This window comes from Pinus tabuliformis, chromosome 4_1, assembly GCF_031772625.1.
Source record: "Pinus tabuliformis cultivar Carrire ecotype Pingquan chromosome 4_1, CPIR1, whole genome shotgun sequence".
Classification (NCBI taxonomy): Eukaryota; Viridiplantae; Streptophyta; class Pinopsida; order Pinales; family Pinaceae; genus Pinus; species Pinus tabuliformis.
In genome coordinates, this window is record NC_142303.1 from 65914389 (window position 1) to 65933883 (window position 19495).

The window sequence follows — 19495 nt, forward strand, 5'->3', positions numbered from 1 at the left end:
TTGTTTGTCAAAGCTTGATTTGGGCCTAAATATATTATTGTTGTTGGTATTCAATGTGGATAATGGTCTCCTTTCCCATTAAATAGTGCTTCCATCTATTAATTTCTTGAGCTATATCATAGAGTCCCTTTTCATATGTATAATAGTTTACAATTCCTCTACGGAAAATTTCAAAATGATAACATACTAGTTTGCCTCCTTACATCAAACCACTCTCATAGCATGCCCACATTCATTCATGTCCACATAAAAGGATTTCAAATTCATAAATACAAGAACAATTATTTGATTAATATTTCACTTCAACTCTTCAAAATCATTCTTTCTAATTCATTTCCCATTGCAAACTCTTTCCACTAGTTGTTATTGCATGGAGTGGTGCAACAATAGTTGAAAAATATGCTATAAAATTATGATGGTACTTTATTACTACTATATATCTCCCAAATTCAATTGAACTAGTAGGAGTTGGATGATTGATGAAAGCTTCGATATTCATAAGATAAATCTTGAGTTCCCCTCTAGAAATAACATACTCCACATATACTAAGGAATTGTAGGAAATTCACAGTTCTTAAGATTTTTTAGTAGACCCTTGATGATAAAAGGGGATTTTTTTTTGTATTTCTCATGACAAAAGAATCCTATGGCTTTGTGGAATTTGGAAACTATAGTACTACTTTGAGTGCTTGATCTTATCAGCGAAATACATAAAAGAAAAAGATACACACCATGTGTATCTATGTGAACATGGAGGAAAACTACAAAATAGATAAAAGAGATAAATGACACAGTAATGACATAAAGAATATGATAACATCCTTGAAATATCCCAATATATTCATACATCCAAATAACATGTCCTAAATAATGAATATAAATCTCTCTCTCTATATATAGAGAGAGATATTGTACATGTGGCCCCTTTCTTATTAGGAATAGCCTATTACATATATATTTACACATCGCACGTGCATTTAACCCCATTTATGGCCTCCTTGGAATCATATTAGAAGAAGAATATGTGAGACTATATTGTTTTCTCCTCTACATGTGTGATATAGTTTACATTGCACACAAGACCTACCAATGTGAATGCTTTCTTATTGAGGATCTTCGATGGAGTGACTAGATTTGGTTGGGAGAGATTCCAAGATAGAGGATTTGGTGGCTAAGTATTTTAATTATGGTCACTATTATATCTAACATTTGGAGATGATAATCTATAGTAAAATGTATTACACACATGCATATATCTATATGTATATAGTGAAGAGTTCTAATGGATTCAAGCCTTATTGTTTAGTTTTAGGAGCCCATCAAGGATTGAAACATGTATATTCCTAATATACAATAAAGTTATTTCTCATGGAAAAGTAAAATATGTGAATAGTTGTTTGATGTCAAAGCTGTGCCTGCTTCCAAATCAAAATTTTAGCTTATGACCTTATCATAATTGAGTAGTTTTTAATGCTTATCGACTATGAATGTTGATTAGACAAGATTTAGAAAACATAAAAAAGCTAAAGGATGTGATTTATGGTTGTAACAATATATTGTATTAACTATTTTTATATCTATTATATGCATGGGAGATGTGCCCTTAGGGATAGAAACATTGATTTCAATGAAGTACATTTGTTTAGATTCTATTTTCTTAGACTACCCTATGTAATTGGTTGGGATAAATTGAAATACATATTGCTTTAATTATATTTTGAACCAATCCATAGTAATAGAATCCAATAAGAATAAGATGTCATGAACCCAATAATGAGTTAAGGTTTTTCAATTTTCATTAATTGTATTCAATGGAAATTTTAACATAATTATGGATTTTTTTTTTTTTTTTTTTGTGTAAGTCAGAGATTTATATTAACAGAGAAAAACTATAGTACAAAAAATATGCACTAGCAGATCGAGGCCTGAAGAAAATAAGCCAAACATTCTAATCCCCACCCCTAAAACCACAAAAATGGCTATTACCTGCACACCATGCAGGGTGGCCATTTCTGCTATCTAACAACGCTTGTGAATAGAAAATACTGACACGAGGACCGCAATCCTTGAACCCGCATAGACTATGGTAATGACAAAATCCCATATTTTGGGGAGACCAAAGAAAACCGATCAGGATATATGAGCATACAGGAAGAAGGATGAGAGATAACAACAGAACCCAAGAATTAAGGAGACTGCCCGAACCTGATCATCGTGTCTAAGCCCTGTTCCAACACATGGCTGTCAACTCTTGCTTGCAGGGAGTGATAGTTGCGGCATTCCTCCTGCTTTTCTTGCGGCAGGCCTCCAGTTTGTCTTGCATTTGGACTGAGCGTCTGCCTGAGGAGCTTTATGAGCACCGTAACTTTCTTGGACAGTGAGTCAACCATCTCATGCACTGTAGTGACTTTGAAATCCAAAGCTTCATAAATGGCGTACAGACTTTTCATCTGTGCCTCCGGGATCACCTGGTCATTCTGGGGGAGCTTTTTACTGTCTTCCGTTGCTTCCAGAGCACGCGCTAGCAGGGTTTTGACTCTCCAGCTTTCTGCTTGAGTACGCACAAACTGAGTTGCGCGCTTAGTGATTGTGCTAGGATCTTGAAGCCAGTCGACTTCCTGCGCTATATCCTTCTCCGACCGCTTTCGTTCTTCTTCTTTCACCGAGGCCTCCAATTCAGACAGCTTGCGTTTGTTCTTCGCCGCTGTCCTGGTTTCATACATCTCCCTTGCTGTTTGGAGTTCCATGTTCGCCTTAACACTGCGGCAGCCATCACCTTCCATACTTATCCTAACACTTGCAGCGTAAGACCTGGCACTGAGAGTCGAAAATGGATGAACCGGAGCGATGTAGTGCAAAATTCTATTCCTGGCTATGCCTCCACTCGCTGCTAAATAGTTGATCTGGAGGATATTGCTCATGACCACCCAAATTGCCCGAAACGACGTGGATGTACTGACATAATTGTTGCTGCTTTGAAATGTGTTTTCCGAGTGGTGTATCCAACCTTTCACATTAATGTTGCCTCCTCCTTCTCTAATCAGAGAGTTCCATGTGTTCTCCAGCTTGCTGTGGTGACGACGGTGATCGTTGCGGCCCATCATATTAGATTTGTTTCCTTTATTCCCCTTCTGTTGCCATAAACGCACCGGAATTACCTGTCCTTTTGTTTTCTGCCAACTTTTAATGTCCGTGCCCACTTCTTTGTTCTTCATCATGAAGAGGAACCCGGTGTCAGAACGCCTTCTGGTTGAGCCCGGTTAGCATTATCCTTGTCTTGTTCGGCCAGCGGGATGCACTTCCTTTTCAAGTCTGGGCGGTTCACCTGCTGCCAACAGCTGTCCCATTCCCTATTTTGATTATCGATGCCATGGTTTGCTAGGTGGTCCGCAATCGCATTTGCTTTGCGCCTCACTGCCTGGAAGACTAACCCTCTCATACCGCTGATCAACTCAGCTATGTTTTCCGTCACCTTTGCTAATCTCCAATGCTTCGTGGCTTTGCTTGCTTTGGTTCTGCCATAGATTCTCTTAGCCACAGATATTACCAGGGCCGAGTCATCTTCAACCACCACTGTATAATTTTGCATGTCTCTTAGAATCCGTAGTCCCTGTTCTAAAGCTGCAAAATCCATTTCATTATTCGTCCCCTCTCCCAGTGCTTTGCAGTAAATATGAAGAATGTCTCCTTTATGGTCTCTTATGATTCCTCCAATGCCCGCCATCCTAGGGTTTCCTCTGGATGCGCCATCAAAATTCAACTTTAGCCAGCCCACCGGCGGATAAATCCAACTGCTGGACTCGAATTGCGGGCTTTGTTGGCTCCTCGACATAGCCATGCTCCGGTTGGTGTGCAGTTGGAAGAGTTTTAGAATCTGTAAGTCCCTAGATGACGGCTTCTCATTAGTTTCCTCTTTTACTTTTACTTGAATTAACTGTTTAATATTTCTCATGAGAGTGTCTATGGCATGCTCTGTGTTTCTGTATTCATCTTGGAATATTCTCCTGTTACGCTCCTTCCAAATGGTCCATGTTAAAAACCCAGGCAGAACTTTCCAAATGCTATTGACCCTGGAGTTTTTTGAGAAGTTTTTTTGCCAATTTTGTATAGTATCCTGAATGGATTCCCTATTTCTGTTAGAGTTTTGCATTACACCCTCTGCCCAATTCCATATATGGCAAGCCCAGTCACAGGAATTAAATAAATGATTCATTGTTTCTTCCTCTGCCATGCACATTGGGCATCTGGACGGCCCATGAAAGCCTTTGCTGCGTAGATTTTCCCAAGTCAAGGTTTTTTTCCTCAATAAAAGCCAGAGGAAAGTTTTGATTTTTGGCCAAGACAGGCCGTCCCACACGTTATGACTCCAGGGTGAAACCTCCCTTTGCTCTGTAATTTCTATTAGTTCCCTGGCTTCCTTGAGTGAGAAATTTCCGCTACCCTTCATTCCCCATCTGAGCTGGTCCTGTTCGTCCGTCTTCCTTATTTTCCTTTTGAGTAATTGGTCAGTTAGATGCTTTGAACTGTCATCTTCCCCATTGCTGTTATCCAAGTCAAATTTTATCCATTCTCTCCAGATGGGATCCCTGTTATTCCAGTCCCAGTATTGGTTAACTCTGTAACGACCTTCGTGTTGACATTTCTGCTTGAGCTGATCGAGTTCGGGCTTTTCCAGTTTTGGGAGCTGCTGCCACGCATCTTCCCAAAAAAGCACTGAATGCCCATTCCGGATCTCCCAGAAACTGTTTTCCTGTACCAAGTTGCGATTTTTCCGAGCAAGATTCCATATGGGTGATCCCTCAGGAACCTCCTGAAGCTTAATAAGGTCATTACTGTTGTGTTCGGGGGTATATTTCTCTTTCCAATGTCTTGCCCAGGGGAGATGGGGCTCTTTTATCCATCTCCACCAGAGTTTAGCTCCACAAGTCATGTTGATGATTGAAGGATCCACTAGATTTAGGCCTCCCATAATTTTTGGTTTACAGAGTTTATGCCATGCTACAAGCGCCCATTTTTTCTTCTCCCCATTACCATTCCATAAAAGGGATCTTTGGATTGTTCTAATCTATTCGAGGATGCCCTTGGGGGACGGCAGCATGGAGAGAAAGTACTGAGATATAGCTTGCAGAACCGCCTTTGTGAGAACAAGTCTCCCCGCAAAATTAAGTGCTCTGTACGTCCAGTGCTTGCACCTTTTCTCCAGGTTAGCTATAATTCTCTCCCAGTGCACTTTTTGCCAGGGTTTGAGAGTTAGCGGTGCTCCCAAATATCTTGAAGGTAGACACCCTTTTCTGAACCCAAGTATATTAGAGAGGTGCTTCTGAATAGCTGGATGAGTATGGAAGAAGTAAATTGTGGATTTGGAAAAATTAATTTCCATTCCGGATGCCTTGCTGAAAAGATCAAGGATTTTCTTATAAGATAGAGCCTCTTTCACTGTGGGGGTTCCATGTAACATCGTATCATCCACAAATTTTTGGTGTGTTATTGTTGGCAGAGATTGGATAGGCTGAAGGCCCTTGATTTTCCCCTCTCTTTTTGCTTTGGCTATAAGTCTACTGAGACCTTCCATAAGAATAACGAACAGGAAGGGGGAGAGAGGGTCCCCCTGTCTTATTCCCCGAGTAGGTGAAAAGGGTTCAGAGGGAGATCCATTGACAAGGATTGAAAATTTGGATGACTTAATAAGGGCTAAGATCCAATTGATCCATAGTTTGCAAAAACCGAAGGCTTTTAGAATGGCTTCTAGATATTGCCAACTGACTTTGTCATAGGCTTTTGATAGATCAAGCTGCATTAGCATTCCTGCTAATTTCCTAGTTTGCAGGGTGTGAATCATTTCTTGAGCTAGAAGAATATTGCCTAAGATCTGTCTCCCTTCAACATACCCGGATTGCTCTTATGATATTAGGCCAGGAAGAATCGGCTTGAGTCTATTAGCTATAACTTTTGAAATAATTTTATAAATGACATTACACAGAGCAATTGGTCTGAACTTCTCAGGAGAGTTTGCTTCTTCCATCTTTGGGATAAGCGCTATGAAGGTTGAGTTGAGAGATTTGAGGATGGTACCAGATTTCCTAGAGTCCTCAACAACTTCCCATATCTCATGCTTTACTAGGTTCCAGCAGGCTTTGTAAAAATTAATGGTGAAACCATCCGGTCCAGGGGCCTTATCACTAGGCATACTTCAGACAGCTTCCTCCACTTCCTCTAAGGTTATTTCTCTGCTTAGAGCTGAGTTCTGAGCGTCAGTGATGGTTTTTGGGATGGCTGAGATGAGCTCCTTGATGGCATCCTCTCTATTTGCTGACGGTTCCTGGGCAATACTACTGAAGTGCCTGGTTAGTAAAGCCGCTATGTCTTGGTGATTCTTTAAAGTTTCACCATTCTCATTCTTGAGTTCCAGAATTATATTCGCACTTCTATAATCTAGTGCAGATCTGTGAAAAAATTTGGTGTTCTACTCACCCTCTTTAAGCCACTGAATCCTGGATTTCTGCTTCCAAAGAGTCTCTTCCTGCTGACAGCGTGTATGCCGCTGACCAGTTAGAACCCTTTCCTACTTTGCAAACTCTTCACTATTGTGCCCTGAAGCCCATGCTTTGTGAATCTGTTCCAGTTTGTCTTCTATCAAGGTTTTCTCCTTAAAGATATCTCCAAACTCCGTAATGTTCCACTCTTTGATTTTGGCTTTTGTGTACTTCAGTTTCTTCTGAAGGTTGAACATTTTGGAACCTCCTCCAATCACTAGTTCAGATCACCATTTCTCTACCAGATTGAGGAAGTTGGGGTGATCCAACCAAAATTTTTCGAATCTGAAAGGTTTATTCCTGGGGGTACCATGGATAGCTGCTATTAAAGATATTGGCCAGTGGTCAGATCCTCCACTTGGAAGGATATCTGACTCAACTAGAATACCATTCATAATGATGCTCTCTGAGATGATAAATCTGTCCAGACGAGAGGCAATCAGCCTATCTCCCCCTCATCTATTATTCCATGTATAAGTGCCACTCTTAGGTGGGATATCCACCAGTTTGGCACTCTCAATGAAATTTGTAAATAATTCAGCATCCCTGCTGAGTTTTCTTATTCCCCCTTTCTTCTCCAGAAGAGTGGTTATCATGTTAAAGTCACCCCCCATGATGCACTTGGAGTAAGGATGTCTAGAAATTAAACTTGACAGAGACTTTAAAAAAGTTATTTTATCCTCTATCTTCTGGGGTCCATAAACATTTATACATAAGAAGGATTTAGAGTTACCTGTGGGTTGGGCTTCCACGGCTATAAAAGCTCTGGTTGCTTCTGCTGATATGATTTGAAGCACTCTTGAGTCCCACAATGTGACTAGACCTCCTTCTCGCCCCTAACTTTCTACTTCCATGTAGTTAAGGAGGTTTCCAAGCTACTTTTTGATGTTAGCCATGCTTGTATTACTGCTTTTAGTTTCTTGAATGAAAAAGATATCCGGTTTTTCTTTCTGAAATTTTCTTTTCAGAATTCTCTGCTTTGCTTGGCTGTTTAGCCCTCTTGCATTCCATGATATGATTTTCATGATTAACTAGAAGAATTATTGGTAAAAGGAGAAGGCATCTAGAGCCTTCATCTTCCCTGAGTTTATCATTAATATTCCAAGCTCCTGCAGAGCTTCACCACTTGTTCTCCTTCCTCTCTTCTTTTTTTGCTTAGATCTTGTTGAGTTGTGGAGAAGCCTCTTTGGTGGGTTCCCAGCTCCTCTTGCTATACCTAGCTTTCTGCTTTGTCTTTCTAACTTTGCTTTTTGCCTCGCAATGAATAGCTCATTGACATTTCTGATTTCTTCTTCCGACACATTTTCTATGCCTCCAGATTTCCAGTTTTCTGCCATGACTGGTAGGTTCATTCCTTCCTTTGCTACAACTTCCTCCAGTTCTAAATCATCGCTTCCTCCATCGCTGGTGAGCATATCTGCATCCTCCTTAGGTTCTTCTGTTTCTTTTGTAGTTTGCCCTGTGCTATCGATTGGCCCACCATTGGAGGTGAGAGCTTTATTCAGATCCTCTGAGTCTGTGTATAACTCTAAGACTTCAAAGGTATTCCTGTGGTATCCTCGTTCTGTTTCTATTTTGTTTGCTCTTCTTCGGTTGGCTCTTTGTCTTATCTTGAGTTTTACAAAGTTATCTCTGCCTTTGTCTGCTTGCTCTGTTTTAATGACTTCTTCTTGTTTGTTCAGATGACATTCCCTCATTAGATGTCCATGCTCATGAAATTTTTTGCAGCGAAAAGGAATTTGTTCATAATCTATTGCTTGGAAGTAATCCTCATCCCTGTACTCTAGCCATAGACCCTCATGTAGAGCACCAGAGACATCCATTTCCATGCATATTCTTGCACATGAGGTGTATTTTCTTTGTATGGTTGCTTCTGAGGCCTTGACAAAAGTACCCAGCCGATCCCCAATTTGTTTCAGTGCTGAGATACCCCAGTAGTCAACGGGCAGAGAAAACAGCCTTATCCATACTGGTACCTGAGTGAAAGTTTCCCTTTCTGGAACAAAATTTGGTTTCCATGGCCGCATGTAGAGACCCGCTGAAGCTAAGAAATACAGGCCTCCATCAAAAATTATGTCCTTGTCCTCTAGGTTGGTAAAAACTACAGTAAAGAAGCCTTTTGCTCCTAAGTGTAGCTTCACATTGCCCTTGGGTTTCCAGTGTTGTCGTATCCATTGTCATAGAGCTCTTTCAGATGGCCATAAACCCATAAACTTGCAAATTACTGCATGCTCTGCCATGTGTTCTCGATAAGCTTGGATCTCCGGATCTACTAGGACAATTCTTAGGGTCTCTGCTTTCTTAGGTTTGCAGGTTCCGCTCGCTATTGGGTGGTTGCTGGGGTTCGAGCTGGTTTCACCTTCCGTTCCTTCTTTCCCCTGGGGGTCTTCCTTTTGTTCCCCCTTCTCCTTTGACTGCTTCTCATTATGATCCGCGAGTCTTTGTCCTGTTGTGGTATTTTTTCCAGTATTCACCAGTCCCTCAACTTCTTTTTCATTGATTTAAGGGTTGCTACTGGGTCCTCTGCTCTCTTCTTGTTTTTTCTCCTTGTTTTTCCCACTATTCTGCTTGAGTCTCTCGTATCCTGAAATTTCGACTCCTTCCTACGCTGTTAGTTTCTACTTCTGCATGACTATTTGTTTGAAAGAAGGGGTCCCCATGGACCCCTCGTTTACCATCTGTAGGGTCAGATTTTGTCCCCTTCTGAGCAAAACCGCTAGCCTCTATCTATTCGCTTCCATCTCTGTGTCTGTAACAGTGCCCAAAAACCCTAACCTCAAGGTGCCGCCATCGCTCCGTCTTTCCTCTCCTTATTCATATCCAATACCTTCTTAATTATGGATTTGATTTAATTACTATTTCTAATCTTTTGAAAAGGAACTTGGGTATTTTCCTTTTTTTATACCAAGGAAAGGACATTGAACCAATATAGGTTGTTGGAGGTGAAATACTAGTGTGCTAAGAGAAGTAGTTGAACCATAGAAGGTTTTTCTACTTATTCTTATTTTAATTTTTCTTTGAGGTGTGGTTAAAATTTGTAAGGATAATTACTCTTGATCATAGAGAATATAGTAGGTTAGATTATTCTTGCAATTATAAAAGTTGGATGTGTATGATGTTAATTGTTATGGAGGAGGATAAACCTCAAGAATATGTTGAGAAATAAATTTGTGCACTTAATAATATTAAACTATTCGAAATTCATGCAAAGGAGGAGGATAGCATGAAGAGAAACATACATTCTCAGGGAACCACCGGGTTGCAGAAATCAAGCTATACAAACTATAACGCAGCACATTCCTAAAATCATTAATGTAGATCATAACAATAGGCTTCTCCAGCCTATTTCTGTGCAGGAGGTGGAGGACGCAATGGCCCAACTTAAGGATGGTAAAGCGCCCGGACCTGACGGATTCACCACCAATTTCTTTCATGCCTTCTGGGAGCACATAAAAAAAGAGGTCTGGGAGCTCGTGGATGAATCGCGATCAATGCACTGGGTCCTTTCTTCCTTAAACACGACCTTCACAGCGCTCATTCCTAAAGTGGAAGAATCTAATACACTTGATAAATATAGGCCGATTGCGCTATGTAATGTTATCTACAATCTCATATCTAAAGTCGTGGCGAATAGGCTCAAACCTCTTCTCCCTCTCCTCATTTCACCAGAGTAGACAGGCTATGTCGAAGGGTGTCAGATTCTGGATGGCATCATTCTCTCCCACGAAGTGATCCACTCCCTCAAGATTCTGAAAAAACGAGGTATGATTCTCAAACTAGATCTCTCCAAAGCATTCGACAAGCTCAACTGGACTTATATTAAACACATCTTACTTGCATTCGGCTTCAATGTTACATGGACGCGATGGATAATGAATCTTATTTCACCCCCTGCTTTTCCATCCTCCTAAACGGCTCCCCTTCCCCTCCATTTCAGCCTTCTCGGGGTATCCGTCAGGGAGATCCTCTTTCCCCGTTCCTTTTTCTTCTCATGGCAGAAGGACTAAGCTGCCTTCTTCATTCCGCCTCCAACTCCCACTCTTTAAAGGGCATTTTGCTGCATGGTCAATTCCCCATCACTCACCAATAGTTTGTTGACGATAATATGCTCTTTGGCCATCCGTCAGTTCAAGAGGCCTCTGAATTTAAGCGCCTACTCAATCTCTTCTCAGAAGCCTCTGGCACCACCATCAATGCTTCCAAATCCCATCTCTTTTTCTTCCACACTACTATTCTCACACAGAGAAATATAGCCAGGATTTTGGGCTTTACTATAGCCAAGCTTCCTTCAAAATATTTGGGAGCTCCCCTGTTTGACTTTACCATCAAACATGCTTCATGGAGAAACCTCCTTGACAACTTAGAAACCAGGCTCTCCTCCTAGACTTACCGCTCTCTCAACATTGCAAGAAAGATTATCCTAATCAAATCTGTTCTCCAAGCCATGCCTCTATATTTGTTCTCAATCTTAGCTACCCCGAAATGGGTCATGAAAAACATATGCAATCTTCAAAGAAATTTTCTCTGGGGCTCCTCGGGCCACAACAGAAAATAGGCTCTGGTCAAATGGATGGAGGTATGTCTTCCGAAATCAGCTGGGGGGTTAGGTATGAGGGATCCCCTTCACAGCAACAACATCATGGGTGCACGCATATGGTGGAATTTGATATCTAAACCATACTCTCCCTGGGGTTGTCTCTGGAAGGCCAAATATTCTCCAGGAAGTTCAAAGGAGGAGCTAATCTGATTCAGTTCTACCACCCTTGGGTCGCTGATTTGGAATGCTGCCAAGCAACATAGCACCTTTATTCAAGCACACAGTTTTTGGGAAATCCACTTAGGCACCACTGCAAGATTTTGGGAGGATTCCTAGCAACAATTACCCAAACTCGCCTCCGTCTTTCACAACCTACGTGGCAAGAAACCATGCGGTAGAATGAGCAAATAAGTGTCCATCAATTCTGGCAGCAACAATCTCCCCAAGGTTTTCATCTTTGGAGACCAACAAACACATGGCAGGCCAATTGGCAGGAGGAAACCTACGATGAGATTGATCAAGAGCTCAAACTCAGGAAAATCAAACTTTCGGATCAGAAGGACCAAGTGCGATGGGGATATTCTACGAAGGGCATGTTTACTACCAAGGAAGCATATCAAATCCTTTATCAACCCATGCAGAATGTAAAGGATCAACTATGGGACCAAGTTTGGCAACCAAACATCTGGCCTAAGGTCTCCACTTTCCTTTGGCTACTATGCAAACAAAGGATCCTCACATCGGATAACTTACAAAAGCGAGGATTTATTGGGCCTTCCAGATGTTCCAACTGCAATCTTCATTCAGAGACCATTAAGCATATCCTGGATACTTACCCATTAGCAGCTCAAATATGGGAGAGAAAAACACAGTGTAATAGAAGAACTGGTAGAAGAGAGGGGGACATCGTAAATACCATTAGGAACTGGCCTCAGTATCCTTTCCAAAGTCCTCTACTCAATGCCCTCTGGAACCTCCTCCCAGGCTTCGTCTACTGGATCATCTGGAAGGAAAGAAACAACAGGATCTTCAAAAACCATAGTTCGCCTCTTGATACTCTCTGACTTCTTCTCAAGCAGAATATTCAAGAAACTCTAGTTCTCAGATAATGGCAAGATTCAGATATGCCATCTTTACCCCAGGAACGCCTTATTCTCACTAACTGGAACCTAGATCTCTCCTCTGTAGATCATAACAAATCCAGTACTACAATTCAATCTGAGTCTGCTCAATTTTTTTCTCCCCCTGCTATCTACCCTTAGAAGTTGAACTTTGACAAAGCGGCTAAGGGCAATCCTGGGCCGACTGGATATGGCACAATCTTTAGAAATGTGGAAGGCTCTATTTTGCATATTTATCATGGATCACTAGGTAGAGATACCAACAATGCAACCGAGCTTGAAAGCTTATGGCAAGGTATACGCATAGCAGAAATAGAAAACTTGCTCCCTCTAGAGGTAGAAGGGGATTCACAAATTCTAATAGAAGCTGCTATCAGGATACAATCAGGATCCTCAGCAGCAAAAATTGCTTCAAGCTGGAGGCTTCTAAGCAGGCTGGAACAAATTGAATAATGGCTCAAAATTCCACGCAGTATCTCCTTCAAGCACATCTGGTGAACAGCTAATAAGGTAGCAGACAGACTAGCTAATCAAGGGGCTGATCAGCAGCTCCCATTCTTCTCTGGTCCATTGAACAGTGCCAATGATATACAACTAAAACGTGACTGCACTCTCTTGGTGCAACAAGATCTATCTCTCCCAGATCCCCGTGTCTGAATGTTGTACTGGTACATGGGAAGCAGCATGGGTGGGCGCGTGGCTCATCTCCACCGCCTCTTGCCCTCTCACGGTACAGATCTTTAATTCCGTTGAGATCAAATTCAATGCTGCTTTATTGCGGCCTGTCCCTCCTCTCCAGCCCATCCATTACCTGATCATGTTGCCCTCAATCTGTCTCATTCGCGCTCCTCCTTTGCACTCCAGTCCCTCCTTTGCAGCTGCAGAGAACCGTTCTCGCACCATCACGGGGACTCTCTGGGCTCCAGTTCAATGGGTGGATTCATGGTTAATGCCTCAGGCTTCTCACTACCATACCCGCAAATCCGCTAGCTACTTGACATCTGCTCTCCCTTTCGCCCATCTGGGTGTTAAAGCCAAGCTTGTTCTAATCTTTTTCTACCTCCATAGTTTAGCAGGCCGCCACGATCTCCCTTCTCTTCCGGTTATGCAGAAATTCCGCCAGAGGATGAGCTATAGGAGAGGCAGCTCCAGGGGGAAAATGGGCCGCTAAGCCTCCTCCTCCACGACGGACTCCTCAACTTTTGGTTTGAACTTCAGTATGGGACAATATCCATTTACAAGGAGTGGGCGGGGAAGGGGCAGAGGTCTGCACAATTTGGCAGAAAGCTCTTTCAATTCTGCGACTAATTCTGCTAGGCTTCAATTACCCTGCACTCATGGCAATTTCTCCTTCACGGCTTCTATTACCACAGAGCTGAGCGAGATTAATGTTGGTCAGGAAGCTGTTTCCCTTGGAGTGACTACGGAAAGGCTTGTGGTAGATAGACATGGCCTTGTTCAGATGAACTACGAGCAGAGCAAGGCCTCAGGCTCGGGCAAGGGCATGGAATCCCAGATCATGAATGATAAGGCGAGCCCGAGGGTCTCACATGGTGGCAGCTCTACAGGCCAAGAGGGCCACCCCTTTGATGACGAAGAAGATTACAATTTTGGTTGTCGCATCATCGAAGAGTAGCCCGATACTTCTCATGATGTTTAAACAGGTTTGTGCTCTATGGTTTTTTTGGAATTTAGTTTGCATGAGGACTTTCATTCATCACCTTCTTCACAGTCAGTATAAGCGCTCCGCTCCAATCACCGGTTTCCCGCATGCAGGAAGCACTCTGCTTACCTATGGTTTTTGGTCTTGGTTGCAGTCTCAGTTGCTTCTGAAGTTTTCATTCAGATTTGGTTCCATGCAGTGTTTCTCGGTTTACTTGCCATGGATTAGTCATCTTGTTTCGAATGTTGTATGGTGCCGATTTAATTTTGAGTTCCAAGCACATCATTAGGGTTTTTTGACTTTTTGTAATAGTTATGATCAGGTCACTTGCAGTCCTTCAGGACAATACTCAATAGGGTATTTTTTTGAGTTTTTTTTAGCTATGCTTTGTAAACATGCCGCATCATTGGGCTAGCTTTCATGAGGCCATGGCCTCGGTGTAGCAATTTTTGTATCAATATAGAAGTAGACTTATTCAGAAAAAACATGAAGAGAAACATTCTTGATTCTGTCAATGTTCACTTGATCACTCCATTTGAGAAAACAAAATTGATAAGGATGGGTATGATTCTTTAGTTAGGTTATGCTAGAGTCCGACTTCATCTATAGAAATGATCTTTATAAAATTACTTCTCTCCATCTATTTTTTCCTTGAGGCAAGAAATTAGCTTCTCGCTTAGCTCAAGGCATAGAGTGAGATTTTTGGTACCAATCTAGCCCACGTGTATATTAACTCAGGAGTTCACAAGGTACAAATCCAATACAATAATATTCATTTCCACAAAGCCATTACAAAAATTCTCATTATGTCACTAGCAAGGATTTGAACCTCAGTGGGGAAGATAATAGTCATTCCACCCAACCACCTGAGATAACTCCAACTGAGTTTACTTTTAGTCATCTACATGATTAAAAACAACATAATTATTATATATCTAGCCATGATAATAGAGAACATAGATTAGTGGGCTTCCATTGCAACTGCAATATAGCTAGTTGGTGTCCATTTCCTTGAGTTTCTTTACTATATTTTGGAAACCCTTTCTCCAATATGTTTGTTCATGTGAGGATTAATATTTGCCATAAAATTTGGGATTCCTTCATGTAGGAAAAAATAATATTGTAATATTATTCAACAAGAAAAAGTAAGTAGAAGAACTATCTATTCTTATGAACATGAGGAAAGGAAGCAAGATAGGATACTAGAATGTTAACAAGGAAGAATTAGGTATAGGAAAGAAACATTTGAGTAATTTTAAATGCTTAAGTGTCACTAGAGGGGACATTACATGACCAAATATTAAAAGAAGAAGAAAGAAAATACTAATCAATAGAAATGAGTGGATGGAGTGTATGTAGTATAGTAGGAGTTGATGAGTTCTCATTCAAATTTGAGACTTCCTTCTCCATGGTCTCTTACTTATATTACAGCATTATGTAGTGTTGGATGGCATGTGGATAGTGGGACATCTAAAAATATGACTAAAGATATGATACTCTTCAATATTTTTATTTCAGTTAAATGGTGTTTTACTTGTTCCTTGTTTGAATATAGATCTTTTTTCGTTCTTTTTTTTCTAGCTATCGAAGATCTTAAATACAATGAGAATATGGGTGAGGATTCTAGCTATATGTAGAGGCTTATGAATAAAAATAGTGGTGATGTTCCATGACTAAGGAGTGTAACTCCATTCTACATAATGCTTATTATAAAATTGTTCCAATATCAGTGGGGAAGTTGATAGTTGATTCTCGATGGTTGTACACGATTGAAGATAGTTGATGCATGTATTTACAAATTCAAGTCGAGGTTTAGTGCAAAAGGATTCTCATAGACATATGTAATTATGGTTAGACATTTTGTCTATTAGAGAAGTGTATTTATATGCATACCATTTTTGCATTATTTACATGTTATACATAGAACTTATATCAAATATATGTAAATACATATGAAATACTTATAAGATTTTGAATAATACATTATTGAAATTCATGCGAGCTACTAAATACTTTCGTTAAAAGTATAAAGACATGACCTTTATAAATACAATGTATGTCAAAAATTATAATTGCTTTATATAAAAATTGAAAATCAATAACTTATAACATAGAACTCCCAAAATTAATTTTTAAATTGACAAAACACTTTTATAAACCATTAGTTATAAATGTATGTAATCTATCGATACTTTTCATAATCTATATAATGAAAATGAAATGTAATATCTATAAGTTCTTTCATTATATTTCAAATAAATTAACATAAACATTTCTTATATTGAAAAATATGTTAATCCTATTTAAATAACAAACGTCAATTTAATTTAATGATGATTCATTAGCTTAACAAATTATTTTTAAAAGTTTATAAGATTTTCCTTTTTAATAAGGATTCAAAATGTTTATTGTTTTTGCAAGTTGTCTTTCGATTGCAATATAAATATTTATGTCATTTTGGAAAATTACAATATTGAGCGTACCACCTTTGAAACTAGAATAGAGGTAGTAAAGTAGAAAGTGAAGAAATTAGAAAATTAAAGGAGACTCAATGAAAAATAGAGACCAAAAACACTTGTTGCTAAACTCATGGGGAGACCAATAACAAGATTTAAAAATAACAACCTTGTTGGCTTACAAAGTTTACCCTAACAACAAAAATAAACTAAATATAGAGGTAAAGGAAAGCATAACTATAGTCCAACTCCATTTATTTCATTTCCAATAACAAGAGGTAAAAATAACAGCTTTGTTGGCTTGAAAAGTTTACAGTAACAACAAAAATAAACTAAACAGGGAGGTAAAGGAAATCATAGCACTAGCCTGACTCCATTTATTTCATTTCTATCCACTTGCATCGTGGTAATGATTCCTTGAGTTGTCATTCCCCACTTTATTCTTTTAAGGAGGAAGGGGGAAGGAAAACCAAGAAGAATGGTTGAACATAGAGAGTGTAGCACTGAATTTGCTGGATAATCGACATGTCAATCGATTAGTTGATCTAAAAATATGTAACAGAATGACAACAAAGATTGGAGGAAGAAGTTTTTCAATGAGATTGAGAGAGATTTTGAGTCTCCAACTTTTGGTTATTTTGAGAGAGGAGGATCTATAGAGAAACTTAGTAATTAGGGAAGTTATTAACAAGATGATAGTCACCTTTGAGGACTATATAATAGAAATTGAGGGTGGAGCAAATTCTCAACCCCATTTCAAGAGCTTTGAGATTCACTACATGATTACTATTTTGGACATTATAACTAAAATATATATATGAATAATGTCTCCCTTTTATGAGTGAAACACTCCCTCATAGCTTGTAGTGCTATGGTTTTTCTTGGAGGCACAATCAAAATTTAGTTTGGTAAGATTAAGAGGAGTGGAAGATTAACAGGGAAAGAGGGAGTGAATGAAGAATGAGGAGATAAGAGTTGTGTTGGGGAAGAGGGCAGATTTACAACCACAAAAGTAGATCCCTTCAAGTCTTGGAATTTGTAGTATGAGGTTGATCAATTGGAGGCAAGGATAGTTTATTTTAGATAATGAAGAAAGGTGTTCTAAAGAGAGAGGTTGGAGTCATGAGAGTTGCAGAAAACACTTTTTTTTTTTTTCAAAGAATCCAAATAATGAAGATAGGTGCAAGAATCCAAGCTCTATTAATAATGGAACTGGATAATGGGGAAAGGGGTCAATTAGTAATCAATTTTAAGGGACAAGTCTCTAGTTGTAAGGTTGTCAAAAGAGATTGAATGATCCTTCCAAATATCTTGGGACAGAGGAAAAGACTAGAAAACATGTGCATGCTTTTCTTTATTAACTTGGCATAAGAAACACGGTGTGAAATGAAGATAAACCTTGGAGAGAAGTATATCCCAGGTTAGTGTTGTCATATAAAGGAAAATTTGGAGAAAATAAGTCATATTTTAGATCATACATACTGATTCCAAGTGTAAGTGTGATTAGTTGTAAGGAGGTAAGCTTCTTTGATGGTGAAAGAACCATGTGGTCAATATCCCTAGTGAAGTTTGCCTAAATGTTTCTTGAAATATTGAAGAGCTTGGTTTGATAAGGCGATGTCCCAAAAGGAGGGATATTGTCATCAATGATAATTGGTCACTAAGGAGATGTTTTCCTATTAATCAAACACAAAAATTATCCCCTCTGATTGCACAACATAGTGTATATCTTGAATATGTTATTGGGCAAAAATTATGGTAAATGTGTTCCAAGAATAATCCCAAAAGTGAGTAGGATTTTCATCCTTGAATTCCCAAAAGAAATGTTCTTATACTAAATGTTTTCCTTTACAAGCTAGATTCTAGATTGTCAGACGAGGAGGTAACTCCTCAAAAAATAATTCATGATATTCATTCAGGTTGGTCTTTATTATATACATGAGGGAGAGACTATTCATTTCAACTCCCAGTGACTCTTCATATTTTCTATTATTTATTTACATCAATTTCAGTTATTCACCCAATCCTGATTATTAGGTGTCAACATTCCCCCCCTTATTCTGAAGGGATGTTGGTGAGTCCAAGCATCATTCTAAATCTTTTAAGCTTTTCTCTTCCAAGCGCTTTGGTGAAGATATCTACAATTTTCTCACTAGTGGAACAATGACAGAGATGGATTGTTTTGGCCTCATCATGATGTTGAATAAGATGATATTTACTATTGATGTGCCTTGTTTGATCATGGAACTTTGGGTTCTTGGCCAACTTTACTGCCGAGGTATTGTCAATCACGCTGAAGTCGTCCACCTGTGTATACTCGATTCCAAAGTCTTGAGTTCCCTTCAAGTACCTTAGAACTCTTTTTGCTGCAGACTAATGTCCCTCATAAGGCTTTTGCATAAACCTGGAGAGGATTCCAACAACAAATGAAATGTGTACTCTGGTAGTAGTTAGGTAGTTGAGACTTCCCACAAGCTATCTATAGTTTGTTGCATCCTCAAATTATTTTCCTTCAATGGATGTGAGCTTTAAGTTTTGTTCAATCGGAGTAGTAAGAGGATTGCATTTTGTGATGCCAAACCTGTTCAACAGATCTCCAATGTACTTCTTTTGAGAAAGGAATATGGACTTCGAATGTGGAGTTACTTCAATACCAAGATAGTAATGAACATAGCCCAAATTAGTCATTTCAAAACCTTTCATCAATTCCTTCTTTATGGATACAATGCAGCTTTCATTGTTCCCTGTCATCAAAAGATCATCTACATATACCACAAGATATACAATTGTTTTTCCAACTTTCTTGACAAATAAAGTTGCATCATCAAGATCATAATGTTTGAAATTTAGTTTCAGAAGATGCTCAGTCCAGCTTCGCGGTGCTTGTTTGAGGCCATCCAAGGATTTCACAAGTTTGCATACTTTATGTTCATGTCCTTTCACATCAAATCCTTTATGTTAGGACATAAAAACATTCTCTTTTAGATCTCCATTCAAGAAAGCAGTTTTTACATCCATTTGATGGACTTTCCAACTGTTCTGAGCTGCTAGGGAAAAGAGTGTCTGGATGGTAGCCCATTTTGCTGTGGGGGAAAAAGTCTCCTCATAATCAACCCCCTCCTTCTGTGCAAAACCTTTTTCCACAAGCCTAACTTTGTGCTTGTCAAGTGAGCCATCAGCTTTAT

At 39.6% G+C, this 19495-nt stretch overlaps 1 protein-coding gene across 1 annotated transcript; it reads right to left on the minus strand.

Moving 5' to 3' along the window:
- Positions 1 to 5065: 5065 nt before the first annotated feature.
- On the minus strand, positions 5066 to 5458 carry LOC149174170 (uncharacterized). Its single transcript, XM_089420766.1, has one exon. It carries the CDS (start codon positions 5456 to 5458, stop codon positions 5066 to 5068), a length of 393 nt encoding a protein of 130 aa, XP_089276892.1.
- Between the last annotated feature and the right edge of the window lie 14037 nt (positions 5459 to 19495).